This window comes from Sus scrofa, chromosome X (genome assembly GCF_054392235.1).
Source record: "Sus scrofa isolate SSC_HxYL_T2T_F1_AM1 chromosome X, Sscrofa_HxYL_maternal_Yorkshire_Landrace_v2.0, whole genome shotgun sequence".
Classification (NCBI taxonomy): Eukaryota; Metazoa; Chordata; class Mammalia; order Artiodactyla; family Suidae; genus Sus; species Sus scrofa.
In genome coordinates this window covers 95,086,423-95,100,296 of record NC_139401.1, presented here as the reverse complement: position 1 = coordinate 95,100,296, position 13,874 = coordinate 95,086,423, and the positions used below count along the sequence as shown (strand labels likewise).

General features: G+C 48.0%; 2 protein-coding genes across 5 annotated transcripts; one reads left to right on the top strand and one right to left on the bottom strand.

Annotated features, from left to right (window-relative positions):
* Positions 1 to 347: 347 nt before the first annotated feature.
* ZCCHC18 (zinc finger CCHC-type containing 18) lies at positions 348 to 3,385 on the bottom strand. 3 transcript variants are annotated; one of them, XM_085006960.1, is made up of 3 exons: positions 3,062 to 3,385; positions 2,848 to 2,892; positions 348 to 2,745 (listed from the first exon to the last, which is right to left on the bottom strand). In XM_085006960.1, the coding sequence occupies exon 3, from the start codon at positions 1,970 to 1,972 to the stop codon at positions 836 to 838; it is 1,137 nt and encodes a 378-aa protein (XP_084863086.1). In that variant the 5' UTR covers positions 1,973 to 2,745; positions 2,848 to 2,892; positions 3,062 to 3,385; the 3' UTR covers positions 348 to 835. The 3 variants fall into 3 exon arrangements, with proteins under 3 accessions (XP_084863086.1, XP_013841769.1, XP_005673841.2); XM_013986315.3 differs by having other exon boundaries at positions 348 to 2,657; XM_005673784.4 differs by having other exon boundaries at positions 348 to 2,099.
* Positions 3,386 to 3,401: 16 nt separating this feature from the next.
* On the top strand, positions 3,402 to 13,652 carry SLC25A53 (solute carrier family 25 member 53). Of its 2 annotated transcripts, none has more exons than XM_085006961.1 (2): positions 3,402 to 3,693; positions 11,096 to 13,646. In XM_085006961.1, the coding sequence occupies exons 1-2, from the start codon at positions 3,497 to 3,499 to the stop codon at positions 12,045 to 12,047; spliced, it is 1,149 nt and encodes a 382-aa protein (XP_084863087.1). In that variant the 5' UTR covers positions 3,402 to 3,496; the 3' UTR covers positions 12,048 to 13,646. The 2 variants fall into 2 exon arrangements, with proteins under 2 accessions (XP_084863087.1, XP_003135335.1); XM_003135287.5 differs by having other exon boundaries at positions 3,571 to 3,685; positions 11,096 to 13,652.
* The last annotated feature ends 222 nt before the right edge of the window (positions 13,653 to 13,874 follow it).

Here is a 13,874-nt window from a genome sequence, read left to right as displayed (position 1 = left end):
CTGTGATGTAGGAGACAGGTCAGTTGTGATAAGGGACCATTTGGGAGAGAGTCAACTCCTTTCAGCTTCCCTTTTCCTCACCTGTCAATGAGGTTGATCAAACTCCACTTCACAGTATGACCCCCCCATAACTTCTATATTTAGTTTTCTTATTATTTTCCCTTTATATTCCTAAAAGTAATATCACACACAGAGGCAGGAAACTTGAAGCATATATATATATATATATATATATGTATGTATGTATGTATGTGTGTATATATATATACATATATATGTAATATTAACTGACATAGAAATCCACAGCATATATTATTGGATGAAAAGATACACAGTATAGAACAGCATTTACATTGATCAGTTTTATCTACATGTATATCTATCTGGGTACAAAGGAATAGGGAAATCGCTAGGATGTTCATCCAAAGAATGACAAGAGTGAAGCGTTTCAGGTCATTTGTACTTTAGTTTTTGTATCTTCTTTCATTTTTTGAAGGTTTAACAATAAGTTATTCTCCTTTCCTAGAAAGAATAAAGTCCTCAAGGAAATAGACACACGCATGGAGAACAGACCCTCAGGCAGATGGAGGAAGGAGCAGAGACAGAGATTAGGCCCTCCTATCAATGTTGTTGTTCTTCCCAAAAGAAAACCACTTTGTGTATTAATTTATGCCTATAGACGCTTCCTCTACCCCACCCCTGTTTTTCCTGTCATCACTCTTTGAATACAGTTAAGGGTTCACTCAGGGCTGGGTCTAGCACATTACTGTGGCTCAAAGAGGTCGTTGTGTTCACCAGGGACCTCTTTTGACCTCTCCTCCTCTTCAGGTGTCAGCTACTGCAGGGTGATGATCAGATTCTCAAATACCTGGGCCTTGTTGCACTCATTGTCACAGGTTTCCTTTGAATGGCCCTCCTCACTACAATAGGAACAGCAGACTGTATATTTTCTCTTCCTGGCTCTACGGATATCCCCAGGACTATCATTCTTATGTGCAGAACCACTACTGGTAGAAGGCCACTGAGCCTGGGAACTGTTTGGGGACTCAATGACCAGTATTTGGTCCTGCAGTCTGGCCCTCATTCTGTGGGGAGGAGCACCTGTGTATGTAAGTGGAGGGTTCTGAGGCTCCACCAGGATCACATCCTCATCCAAGTCATCCCGAGTATCATCTATCTCTATCACACTGCAATCAGCACTGCTGATGGCTGTTAGCTGGGGGCCCTGAAATGCCACGGGGCTCGCTGCCATCTCCATGATTAGCTCAGATCTTTTGAAACGCTTCTGTTTCATAAACGTGTCATCCCAGTCCTCTGTCTCCCTTATCATCTTGACTAACTCCAGGAAGTTGGGAAGACGCTCCGGATCATGTGCATACATCCTGAGAAGAAGCTTCAGCCTGAAGTGCAGGTCCCCATGCAGTTCAGCCCCTAAAAGGAACTGGTGCAGGCGAGTCTGGTTTGTGTGTTTCTCAGCTATGATCCCTGCCTGAATAGCATTCTGGAGCTGCACTTCTAAACGGATCACATAAAGGGAGGCTTTCTCCCCTTGTGCCTGCAAAGTGTTAAAGAATTTACCATGGGCAGTGATACTGCATTCAGAATCCCCAAACACCAATTTCATGGCACGCAAGAAATCTGCCACACTTAGGTTAGGGTTGGCCGCCTGCAGCAAACGCATGACCTCCCTCGCGGGGCCCCTCAGGGTTTTCATCAAGCGCTTGAGCTTTTCCTCCTCAGACATATTCCAATCTGGCAGGATCCCATTGACTTGGATCAGCCAGTTTTCAAAGGTTTCTTCCCCTTGGGCTGGCACCGCCCTTCCCGAGAACAACTTCATGTTTCTTTCCACCATATTGACCCTTAAAGGACCAAGACTCCTCCCCAAGGACCTCAAGATGGAATGGGCCCAAGGTGGCAAGGGTGTACTCTGCTGCCGGCTGTTACCCACACGTGCAATTATGCTAGCCATGCCCAAGAAGATCGTCTATCTGAATATAACGCAAGGCTCGGGCTTTTTGGAAAAGCTGAATCTGCGGACGAAATCCCCAAAGTGACGTTGAGGGGCTCTGCCTGCCTTCCTTGTATCTCAGTAGGGACTGTAAAGAAAAGGGGGGGGGGAGTCAGTAAAGGCAAGGAAGAAGCCTACAGTCATTTTCTTCAACTTTCTAAACACCTTGCCATACGTTTTCCATTTGCCTACTGCCCTGAAAATACCCTGCAGGAAACCGGCAATTACAGCCTTCAGGAGCTAGTGGGTGTTCCCAGGCTAGAAGGCTGCTTTTCAGAACTACAACCATCCCCCCTTCCCCCCCACCCCCGCCCAACCAGTCTTCTAGGAGGGGGATTAACTGCGGCTTAGAGTTCTAGAGGAAATAGGCAGTGCGTGGAACCGATATTGGGCTCTCAAAACAGAGTGCAAAGGACTAAGTCTCAGATGTGTGATGGCAAATAAGATCTCCATTAAACTCATGGTCTCGGGTCTCAACCACACCCCCTTCGCCAAGTTTTCTCCGTTATTTCTCAGATTTTTATATGAGCTCGGAAACAAGTACACGCCCTTATTTCACGTTCAGCATCTGCAACAAGTGCCTCGTTGAGAAAGCTCGATTCCGCGGTAGGTCGATGTCAGGGCACGTGAGGTTGCAGATCCCAGTCTTCAACGCCATAGCGGAAAGCAGGGCAGGGCAGGGAAGGGTCAGAAACATCCTCATCACTCATCCTGCTCTCTCTCTCCCTCCTCTGCTGTAGCCAGATGGAAAATTCCCTCTCCCACCTTGTAAATACAAGCCAAATTGACCCACCCTGTTACATCCCCCATCCAACCCCAGGAAATCATTGGCTTACCAGCTCTGCAATCAGAATTCAAGTTCGGATTCAGCTTTTCGTGGCCTGCCAGGGAGAAAAGGAATGGGAGTAGGACACGCACAACCACATATTCCTCACAAGGAACCAGAACGTGCAAAGGGGGTTCAACGCAGACAGCATGCGACTCTCCCCCTTCCAGCACCATTACCCCCCCCAAAAAAAACGCCCCTCCTTCATTCCAGGCAAATCCTACCTATTCGCCAGCATCCAGCGGAACCCACCACCTGCCTCAGCGCAGTAGGGCCGCGGAAGTGCTCTTTCCCCAGCCCCGCAGACCTCGATTCCTCGGGGTGGGAGGGGGGAGTCACTCAGACCCGGTGGTGATTTTTCCTCCTCCTCCTGGCTGGGCGATCGCGCTCCCTTTCTTTACCAGCGCTCGGCTGGTGGACAGCGGTTGCTCCGGCGTGGAGAGCTGCGGATACCGCCTTCCGGTCTCCGTGGCCCTGCAGGAAGGATTGCGCTAAGCGACCAGGAGCCACCAGGAGCCGCTTCGCCCGGCGGCCCAGCCAGGGGTAGCAGAGTCGAGGCAGCGCGGTTCCCACGGCAGCAGCAGCCGCCCCCGCCCACCCGCTGGGCCCTCCCAGCAGCCGCCGCTTCTTTTAGCCTCTGCCCATTGAGACAAAAGAGCATGACGAGCGGGGCGGCGCGGCCAATCAGCAGGCCGAAGGGGCTGCCTCCCCGCGCAGCCTCCGGCCTGAGGCCATTGCTAGCAAAAGGGGGGAGCCAGCCGGTGGGGGCTGCGGCACACAGGCGCGGGAGCCGGTGCGGTGTCAGGTGCAGCTCGGACTCTCGGACCGGGCCGATTTGCATTTTACCCGTGAGTTTGCTGCTTCTCCCTCGCTTCCTTTCTCCTTCTCCCCTTCCACCTCTGCTGTCCTCCGCGCTTTGAGACCGGATGCCTTCAACACGAGGTGGGACAGAAATCAAGTGAACAATAAGAATCCCTCACCTTTGTATGGGGGGAAGGGGGAAAAAGCAATTACTGAGCGCTTTCTGCATACAGATGCGCTTGCTTGGACATCTCATTTATTCGTCTCAGCAGCCTTGTGAAGGAGGTAGTAGTATGCCCATTTATCAGAGAGGGGACTTCAGCACCCAGTCACACCGGTTAGGAAGTGGAGAGCTAGGAGCTCACACCCAAGTCCACATGCCTGATTCCAAAGACTGCCCCTTATAAACACCCCTCTCTACCCTCAGATTGTGGGTTAGTGGAGAAAAGCCAAAGTGGATATAGGAAGGCGCACTGCGAACCATATAGAATTAGTGAGCAAGGACTGTTATCTCCATTTTACAGGGGAGGAAACAAGCACAGAGAGGTCAGGCGTCTTGCCTGGCATCATACAGCAAATAAGTATCAGCATCCGGTTTTACGCTCAAGTCTGTTATTTCTCCAAATGCCAACTCTTTGCCCGAGTAAGATGCCTAGAGGGCATTTTTTACGTGGTGGTCTTAAACCATCTCCACCGCAGTCTTAGTGTGCTGGTAGGTAGTGCTGAGGGAGAGCTAGGGGAGGCAGTAGGGAAAGGGGTGAGGGAAGAAGTAGGAGATTTTATAGTACCCATTGTACAGAAGAAGAAATTGAAGCACTTTTCTTTCACACTACAACAAGCTGCCTGCTTTAATTTTTTTTAGGTAAAACATTATTTTTACTGATTATGATCCCAAAGCAGACATGGCTCAGAGAATTGAAATGACTTGCCTGAAATGACAAGGTGAAGTCAAGATTTGGATCAAGTCTCTTTGACACCAGAGTCCATGCTTTTAACTAAAGTAGGCATACACGGCTGGCTGTCTCAAAATCTTTTATTTTATTTTATTTTTTTCTTTTTTGGGGTCACACCCATAGCATATGGAGGTTCCCAGGCTAGGGGTCGAATCGGAGCTACAGCTGCCGGCCTGTACCACAGCCACAGCAACGCCAGGTCCAAGCCGCGTCTGCAACCTACACCACAGCTCATGGCAACACCAGATCCTTAACCCAGTGAGCGAGGCCAGGGATAGAACCCACAATCTCATGGTTCCTAGTTGGATTCGTTTCTGCTGCGCCATGATGGGAACTCCTCAGAATTGTTTTTGAAGAGCTTGTTAGAAATGCAGATTCCTGAGCTTCAATTTACTAGGACTAGGGCTGGGGGAGTGGGATTTACATTTTTAACTAGCGTGGCAGTTCATTCTGAAATGTAGAGGTGTTTGTGAAGAACGACTGCTGGAAACACCACGTTATGCTGAGGTTAATAAGTAAATGTGGCTGTGGCCAGTGTACCTGTGCAAACCACATCTGCCATGAAACGTAACTCCAGGGCAGAAGTTTCACCTGGGCTCCTTCCTGAAATGGTTTGTCAATGATAGAATTGGGACTCTATATTCTTTGGAGTTTGTAGCTTTGTAGATTTCCCAATGAGTCTGTGGCCCAGAGATGGTTAGGACCCACTCCCCTTAGCATCTTTCTTCGTAACAATTTTTTTCCCTTTCAACTTGTACTTGAGGAAGACGTGTGAAAAATGAAACACAATTTAACCTAACCCCTGAACTCCAGCTCTCTGCCGCTGATATAGCTCTTTCATTTCCTGGCTTAAGGACACGTTGCTAGGTTGCCCTTCTGTGAGCTCTTGAGGGGACCTCTCCTTTGCTGGATTTGGCACTTCTGGCCCCAGAGAAGGAGCAACTCCATGGAAACGGCATGCAGGGCTGTCTGGAGTGAATGGGCCGTGAAGCCAGGGGCAGAGAAGGCTGCACCATTTTCTGTGACTTATGGTTCTTGAAGAGCAGGTCTTCCTTCCATAGGTTGTGGTTAGGAGGCCCCCTGTGGGGCTTGTTCCTGACTCCTGGTGCTGGGAAGCAAGAGAACAATCTGATTCCCTTCAACTTCTGTTGGGGTTGTCTTGAACCTGCCAAGGTACTTCATCTGTTCCTTCCTGCCTTCTTGTCTACTGCCTCAATGCCTAGACTTCCTTGGAATAAACAATTCACATTGGGAGATGAAGCACCTTCCATCTGAAGACTGCGGGCTTTTGCATGGATGGAACAGTAAATGAAGGGGTGGACAGTGGAGGATTTAGAAAGTAAAGAGACCGCATCATGCTGTAAAGGGTGCTATTGGCAGTAGCTCTTGGGTTTCCTTTTAGACTCTTGCTTCTGCTCCCCACCACCATGACCTCTGACCCTGGCTCTCTTGCAGACTCTTATTCTGCATTTAAATTGGCTTTGTCGCGAAAGTGGGTGATCTTCAGTTGAACCATGGTGGGGGTAGGGTCAAACAGGACAAAGAACAGATCTTAGAGCTCTGACAAAAAGAAATAGTGGAAGGAGATGGATTGCGTACAAGTGATGGGGTTGGGCCATTAGAACAGAGTGAGGGACTCTTTGTACAAAGCTGGCAAGAGGATTTGCTAAGCAGGTCCAGTTAGATACAGAGCATCCCTGATCTCTGGCCTCCTGTGTGGGAGTGTGTTTCAATTCATGGCTCTAATGAGACCACATTTTCCAGTTTCAATGAAGAAACCTTAAAAGCCCAAAGGTTTAGGGGGGTAAAGCTTTTAGTTGAAACAATAATAGCTGCTCTTGGCTGCTTGCCTCCTCTGTGCTAGGAACTTTCCATTTGTTATCTTATTTAAGCTTCTCAGCAGTGCTGTTGAGACAGGCATTGTTATCCCATTTTGCAGATAGGAAAACAGTTTCAGGGCAGTTAACACACATCGTGAATGGAGGCACTGGGACTCCAGCCCAGAGTCTCTGTCAGCCCCAGCTCTGTCTTCTTCCTATAGCCTGAGTCCAGAGCTGGGTATCACTTACACTTTTAGGCATTTGTGCCTTAGGCCTCTTTCTTAGCCTAGAACTCCTGCCCTTATTCCTCCACCTAAATGAGAGCCTGCTTATTGGTTAAAAATCAAGTCCTGGAAGTTCCCTTTGTATCTCAGTAGGTTAAGAACCCAATTAGTATCCATGAGGTTGTGGGTTTGATCTCTGGCCTAGTTCAGTGTGTTAAGGATCTGGCATTGCCACAGGCTGCAGTGTAGGTCACAGATGTAGCTCAGATCTTGGTGTTGCTGTGGCTGTGGTGTAGACTGGCAGCTGCAGCTCCAATTCACCCCTAGCCTGGGAACTTCCATATGCCATGGGTGGGGTCCTAAAAAGATAAAACAAACAAAAAAAAAGGATCAAGTCCGATGCCCTTCACCAGGGAAATTTTTGGCTGCTCCCTGCCCCAGGTGAAATAAATTGCTTTTATCTGTCTGCTCTGACCTTGATTAGTACCCCTTATTCCACCTTCCAGTATACTTTAGCTCCTGGTTGACCTAGCTCCACCATGACCCACCCAGAGTGATCAGTACGTGACTGTGAGCTGACCAGAGGACTGGCTGAGGGATGTCCTGGAGGGACAGCCAAATGTGCGGCTGGATCCTGGTGTGGTGACACAAGCTGTCCATCTGTACAGGCCAGGGCCAGGGGAGTCTGGAATCCCCTGGGCTCACTTTACTAGGCTGTAAACATAGGAAGGGTTCGGGAGATAACTGCTCTACGCTGACTCCAGCCTTGTTCTGTGGTCCCTGCTTTGAAATTCATATTTAAGGAGCCAGGCCTTAGGCATTTGTGCCTTCATTTATTGTTCCATCCATGCTGTCTGGGACTGTTTATATAACACCTCTGCAGTCACAGAAGAAAGATCTTCCCTACCTCCCAAGTGAACACAGGATCTGTCCCATCGTATCATTTCATCTGGTTCTGAGAATGTCCAGCAGGAGCATGTGCTCTGTGGAGACAAGTGATGAGGTCCAGAAGCATCTTTTTTTAAAAAATATTGTTCATCGAGGCCATCATGCTATGATGGTCATCCACTTCATTTTATTTTGTTAATCTTTGCAACAACCATTTGAGGGAGGTCTATTGTCCCTATTATGTAGGGTTTTTTTTTTTTTTTTTTTTTTGTCGTTTTAGCGCCACACCTGCAGCATATGAAAGTTACCAGGTTGGGGGTCGAATTGGAGCTACAGCTGCCAGCCTATGCCACAGCCACAGCAACACCAGATCCGAGCTGCATCTGCGACCTACACCACAGCTCATGGCAACACAGGATTCTTAACCCACTGAGTGAGGCCAGGGATAGAACCCCAGTCCTCATGGATACCAATTGGGTTCATTACTGCTGAGCCACTATGGAAACTCCCTTACTTCGTAGCTGAAGGAACTGAGACTGAGTAAAATGACTTACCTAAGGTCACACAAGTAGGTAAATGGTGGAGGCAGAGTTCAGTTTCAGGTCTGTCTGTCCCAAAGCCTGGGATTTTAACAGGAAAAAATATACAGAGGAGAAAAGTAAGTAGTCTCTCTGCCCCCAGAACACAGGAAGAGTTCGGTTTATAAAATGACGAATTAGATATTTAAGGTAGGGTGTTTCTAAATTATTGTTCACTTTTAATCCCTGAAAATTATTGGCAAAGATGGCAGAAGGAACCAGGGAGGAAGAAGAACAGTTCCTCTTTCGAATATTGGCTCAGATTCCCGCAAGTCAACCCCCTGCTACATGCACAGAATAAGGATGCCTAGAGAGTATTTCACCCCGTCTGCTATTTTATAACCAAGATGCTTGAGACTCCAAGATGTCAAGGTATTTCTAAAGGTCACGTGAGAAGTTGATAGCAGAACTGGCACTTCAAATTCTGGTCTGCCACATTCTAGCCCAGTTTTCTTTCTGCTGTCACCCCGCCTTATATGATCAGTCCAACACATGTTTATAGGTTATTCGGGAAAATGTAGGGAAGAAGTGGAACTTTACTGCACTCTGAGATAGAAGAGGGGACAGATGTTGCCCTCACCACCCATCCTTATGTACCTGCAGGTAAAGCTTGGGGAACAAATCCTTGATAGGAGAGCTGGGTAAAAATAGGGAGCCCTGTGGCTTTGGGGGCCTGAGTGGAGCTACCTCCTGCCTGGGGGTCAGGGAGGGGTCCCTTTTGGCTCTGGAGAGAGGGAGGTACTGCCAGGGGCCCAGAAGTGCCCCAGAGGGAGATAAGGAGGGGGACTCTTGAGCCTTTGCCCCTGGCCAGGTCTCAGCTCAAGGGTCCAAGGCAGAGGAGCCCACCCTCCCCCACCACACCCTCCTCCTGGACATGAGGGCTAAGGGGGTGAGGCTTAAGGAAACATGGACTGCCGGGGTCAGGGAGGGGTGAGGGCAGAGCTCAGGAAGCTGAGCCTCCACCCCCTCCACCTAGAGAGTCTGTGGCTGGGGGTGGGTTGTGAGGTCAGGTTGTGGACTCAGGGATGGAGCAGGAGCCTGAAGCCAGAAGCCAGAGAGATGCTGATGGGGGTGATTCTGGGAAGAGAAGCCCTGCAAGGCAGGTTTGACTGTGGCAGCCCAGGGAAGGCTGTAGTGGGCCTCTTGCAGCACCTCAGCCTGGGGTGGGGCGTCCTTGTCCCTGCTGACCAGGCTGGCCCCATCAGAGCCCCCTCAGCCCTCTCCCCTGGGGACCAGACAGCCTGAGGTTCTGTGTGAAACCTCTGGTTCTGCAGTTCCTCCTGGGCTTCCTGCCAGTCTAGATGTGAGTCCCCTGCCTGTCATCATGCCCTGTCCCCTCTCCCCCAGCCACACAACCCTGTGCCTCCTCTCCTCCACACACCACCTCCCCCTCCTGTGACCCCTATTTCCTTCCTGACAAGCTCCCTCAGATTCTCAGATCTGCACTGAGCATTCATTTTCTTCTTGATCCAAGTGTCCTTCATGTGCTCTGGCTATCCCCCACCATTACCTTTCGGATAAGGTAACCTTCCAAGACCATCTGAGGTGGGAGCGGAAGTCTGGAATCCTTGCACCGCCACTTCCTCTAGTATAGTGGTTCTGAAACTGGGGCAGGCGGGCGCAGTGGTGCAATTGTAGCCCTTCCCCCGGGGGAAGGCAATGCCTTTAGATAAATAAATATTTAGATATTTTTGTTTGTCATAGCTGGATAGATCACACCTTGTGCTACTGGCATTCAGTGAGTAGAGGCCAGAATGCTGCTTAAACGTCATATCATGTTCAGGGCAGGCACCTATGAATTTTTTTTTTTCCTGGCCAAACATTTATTTTAAATTGTTAGGTTTTTAGTACATATGAAAAAATTTCATAGCACATGACACATAATGATGTTAGCCCATTGTACTTCAATGGAAAACTTAAAAAGAATTTTTTTTGGCTGCACCCTCGGCATATGGAATTTCCTGGGACAGGGATTGAATCTAAGCTTCAGCTGTGACCTACTTCACAGCTGTGACGATGCAGGATCCTTAACCCACTGCAAGGGGCCAGGGATTGAACCCCAGTCCCCACAGAGACCACGCCGGATCCTTAACCCACTGCTCCACAGTGGGAATCCCTAGAAAATATTTTTTTGTACAACTTTTGAAACACTAATATGCTTATTTGTCCTTGTGAATGAATGCGTCATTAGCTTAAATCAACTTCACCTTGGACTATCAAGTAGGTTTCAAATTTTTATATTATTGTTTTATATATACAATGCACAGGACAGGAACCTATGACAAAGAATTATCTGGTCCCAAATGTCAATTATATGTAAATTGAGACCCCCTGCATTATTGCATAACTACAGGTCTACAAAGTGAAGCTTAGAAACCGCCAAGTACAGAGCCTTTTAGTGCTAAACTTCCAGGAACTGCTACTCTTTCTGTTCCTCAGTTGGGCGAGGGGGGCAGGGTGTTGCCATGACATAGCTACCACATCGTTAGGAATCTACAAAAAGAGAGGCAAGGAGATTCCCCGCTCCCTAACTTTACTACCAACTTTTAGAGAAAGTGCTGGACTACAACTTTGGAATGCCTTTCTGCTTCTGCAAGATAGTGGCACTTTTTAGAAAGAGAAGAGCAACTTAATATTTTAGCAGTTTATCAGATTCAAAACTTCATGTGGTGAATGCAATCAAGTTTTGGAACCCTCCTTCTCCAATTTTATTTTCTTCAATCTTCAACCTGCTCTGAATATTGGAATATTTGCCAGGTCAGATAAACACTGTGGAGGTGACTCTGTTCAGAATAAAACGAACTGCCTTTGTTTCCTCTGAAGGTGGATGCATTCTTTCTGAAGAGCGTGCTTCTTTCTCAGAAACTGGCCCAAAGAGTCGCTTGTTTCCTTAGAGCTGAGTTTCTTGGGACTCTGTGTCTAACTAAGCAATGAAAATGCTCCCCAAGAGATTTCACTCGTTAGTCTAATTTTTTTTTTCCCCACTCTCGCCAGTTTCTTCCCTCTGCATCCAGTTATCTTCAGCATGGGGGAACAGAACCACTCTCCCGGGAAGGAGCTTCAGCCCTGGACACGAACAGAGGCTCCTGGAAAGAAAAGCTGGCACCCCCAGGCCTACGCCCTTGGGGCTGTTTCCAACTTTATGTCTACTTTTCTGACCTTTCCTATCTATAAGGTTGTGTTCCGGCAACAGATACATGCCGTAGCGGTGTCACAGGCCATTCGGCAGCTTTGGCACGAAGGCCCTCAATACTTCTACCGGGGAATCTACCCGCCTCTTCTCTCCAAGACGCTGCAAGGGACTCTGCTGTTTGGGACTTATGAAAACCTGCTGTGTTCCCTCTGCCCTGTTGGGCCCCACTCCCTGGGACACCGCTGCACTGCAGGGCTCATGTCTGGTGTGGTGGAGGCTGTGGCGCTCAGCCCCTTTGAAAGGGTGCAGAATGTGCTCCAGGATGGTCGCAAGCAAGCTCGCTTTCCCAGCACCTTCAGCATCCTCAAGGAATTCCACTCTTATGGGCTTTGGGGGCGGCTGTCAATGGGTTACTATCGTGGTTTCTGGCCTGTCCTTCTCAGGAACAGCCTGGGGAGTGCTCTGTATTTCTCCTTCAAGGACCCCATCCGGGATAGCTTAGCAGAGCAAGGCCTGCCCCACTGGGTTCCTGCCTTGGTGTCTGGGAGTGTCAATGGAACCATCACTTGCCTCATTCTGTATCCTCTGATTGTGCTCGTAGCCAATATGCAGTCCCATATTGGCTGGCAGAGCATGCCAAGCCTGTGGGCCTCTGCCCAGGACGTGTGGGACACACGGGGCCGAAAGGTGTTCCTCATCTACCGTGGAGGTTCCCTGGTCATCCTAAGGTCCAGCGTGACATGGGGCCTCACTACTGCGATCCATGACTTCCTGCAGAGGAGGGCTCGTTCCAGAAAAGAGCTGAAAGACTGACCAGCTGCAGGCAGTGTGGCCATGGCAACTGGTGATTCTAAGCCTTCACTGCTTGGTTTAGATAGCTTACTTCTTTGTCCTGGTCACCTAATACAACTATTCTTTAGCATCTTTATACCGTCAGTGCACTGAGAAGTTCCCAACTACCAGCCTGTGGGGCAAAGACAAAGCCCAATAGGGCTCCTTGGTCAGAAAGAGAAATTCACTCCACTCCATCCACAGCCTCAACAGCCTCAGACCCAGGAGGCCTTTAAGTAACTTCTAACACAGATGAAATGTCATCCTTTTAAGGATGTCCATGGCCATAAGAGGAAACTCTAAAAGATGACCTTACTTAGGCACTGTGAGTTCTGGTACCCCTCCAGGTTTCCTCTGGGCCAAACAGGGTGGAGGACCAGGAGTTCCAATTTCAGAGAACTCAGAATCCCAATTCTTGACTCATAGAATGGGGATTTCACAGATTTTCTCAAATGGCTACATTTTCTTGACATTGTTCAGTACCCCAGCCACCACCACTCTCACTTCTCAAGCTGTTGGATACTAGTTTCAAGGTAGCAGTTTTGTCTGGAAATCCTGACTTAGACTTGCCCCAACTGATCAGGTGCCATGAGAACTGGTGGGGTTGGAGGTGGAAGTGGGAAGAAGTGTGGTCCCTGGATGGATGGAAAGAATAGACATAGAGGGAAGAGGTTCAACTGCATGCAGAATAGAAAATTCTATCGATTGCTTGGTGTTAAGTGCTGGGACATTTCTGATAGCAAGGCAGTAACATTGCCTAGAAACCACTTGAGTTTCCCTAAGAAATATGGAACTGAAGTGACCATATCTCTTCATAAATAATTACATATTTTATTGCTGTGGATAAATATAGTTACTCTAATGCAAGTTAAAGATGTGAAATCTTAGCCTATCATTTAGAGCTCTTCAGAATATGGTCCCCATAAAACCTGTAGCATTTTATCAAGCTACTCCCACTTACATAGATCCCATACACCAGCCAGACTGGACTATTATTCTCTCCCCAGATGTGCCATTAACTTTCCTAGGGTCATGCTTTGGCCCACGCTATTTTTTCCACTTGTAATAACCACTCTCTACGTGCCAGTCTGCCAAAATCCTTCCAGTTCCTCAAGGCCCAGCTCAGATGCCACCTTCTCTAAAGAACCTCTTCTGATTGCTCCCAACTGAATGTGATGGTAGTCTCTTGTGATGCCCTTCTCCAGTAACATTTCATACATGGCACTGAGTCCATTATGCCACTGATCTTGCGTGGTCCTGTGATCTTGATGTTCTTCAATACCTCCTATGGGACTAAAAACTCCTTGAAAGCAGGGATTCTTGTACTCATTTTAAGATCCTCCATTGTGCCTAGGTGCTCAATAATGTTGGCTGAATTGTTGGATTGATTATCAAGCTGTGATACGGTCTTTATCCTCAGGGTGCTGTCCCTTGTACATGAAAATAATGTTATTGATTCACTGTCATTAAGACACCTGCCTGTGGACTGTGATTTTTGTTTTATTAGTGGATTTAATTTTTGCTAATGATAATGATGCTGATGATGATTAATAATAACGATAATTAAAAAAAGACTTTCAACTGGGACATTTGATGAGTTTGTGTTATTGATGGCATGTTTGTTGTTAGCAACACTGTAGGAACTGAAATTTCACCAAGGCACCTTGATGGTCTGATTTGTTTCAACTCTGGAATTTTGAGAATTTCCAAGACAACATATATTGCAGCTTTGCCCTTAGAGATGACATCATGTAATAATCTCCATTTGCACCTCCTTACCAAACCAAACTTTTTATAATGATCTGATTA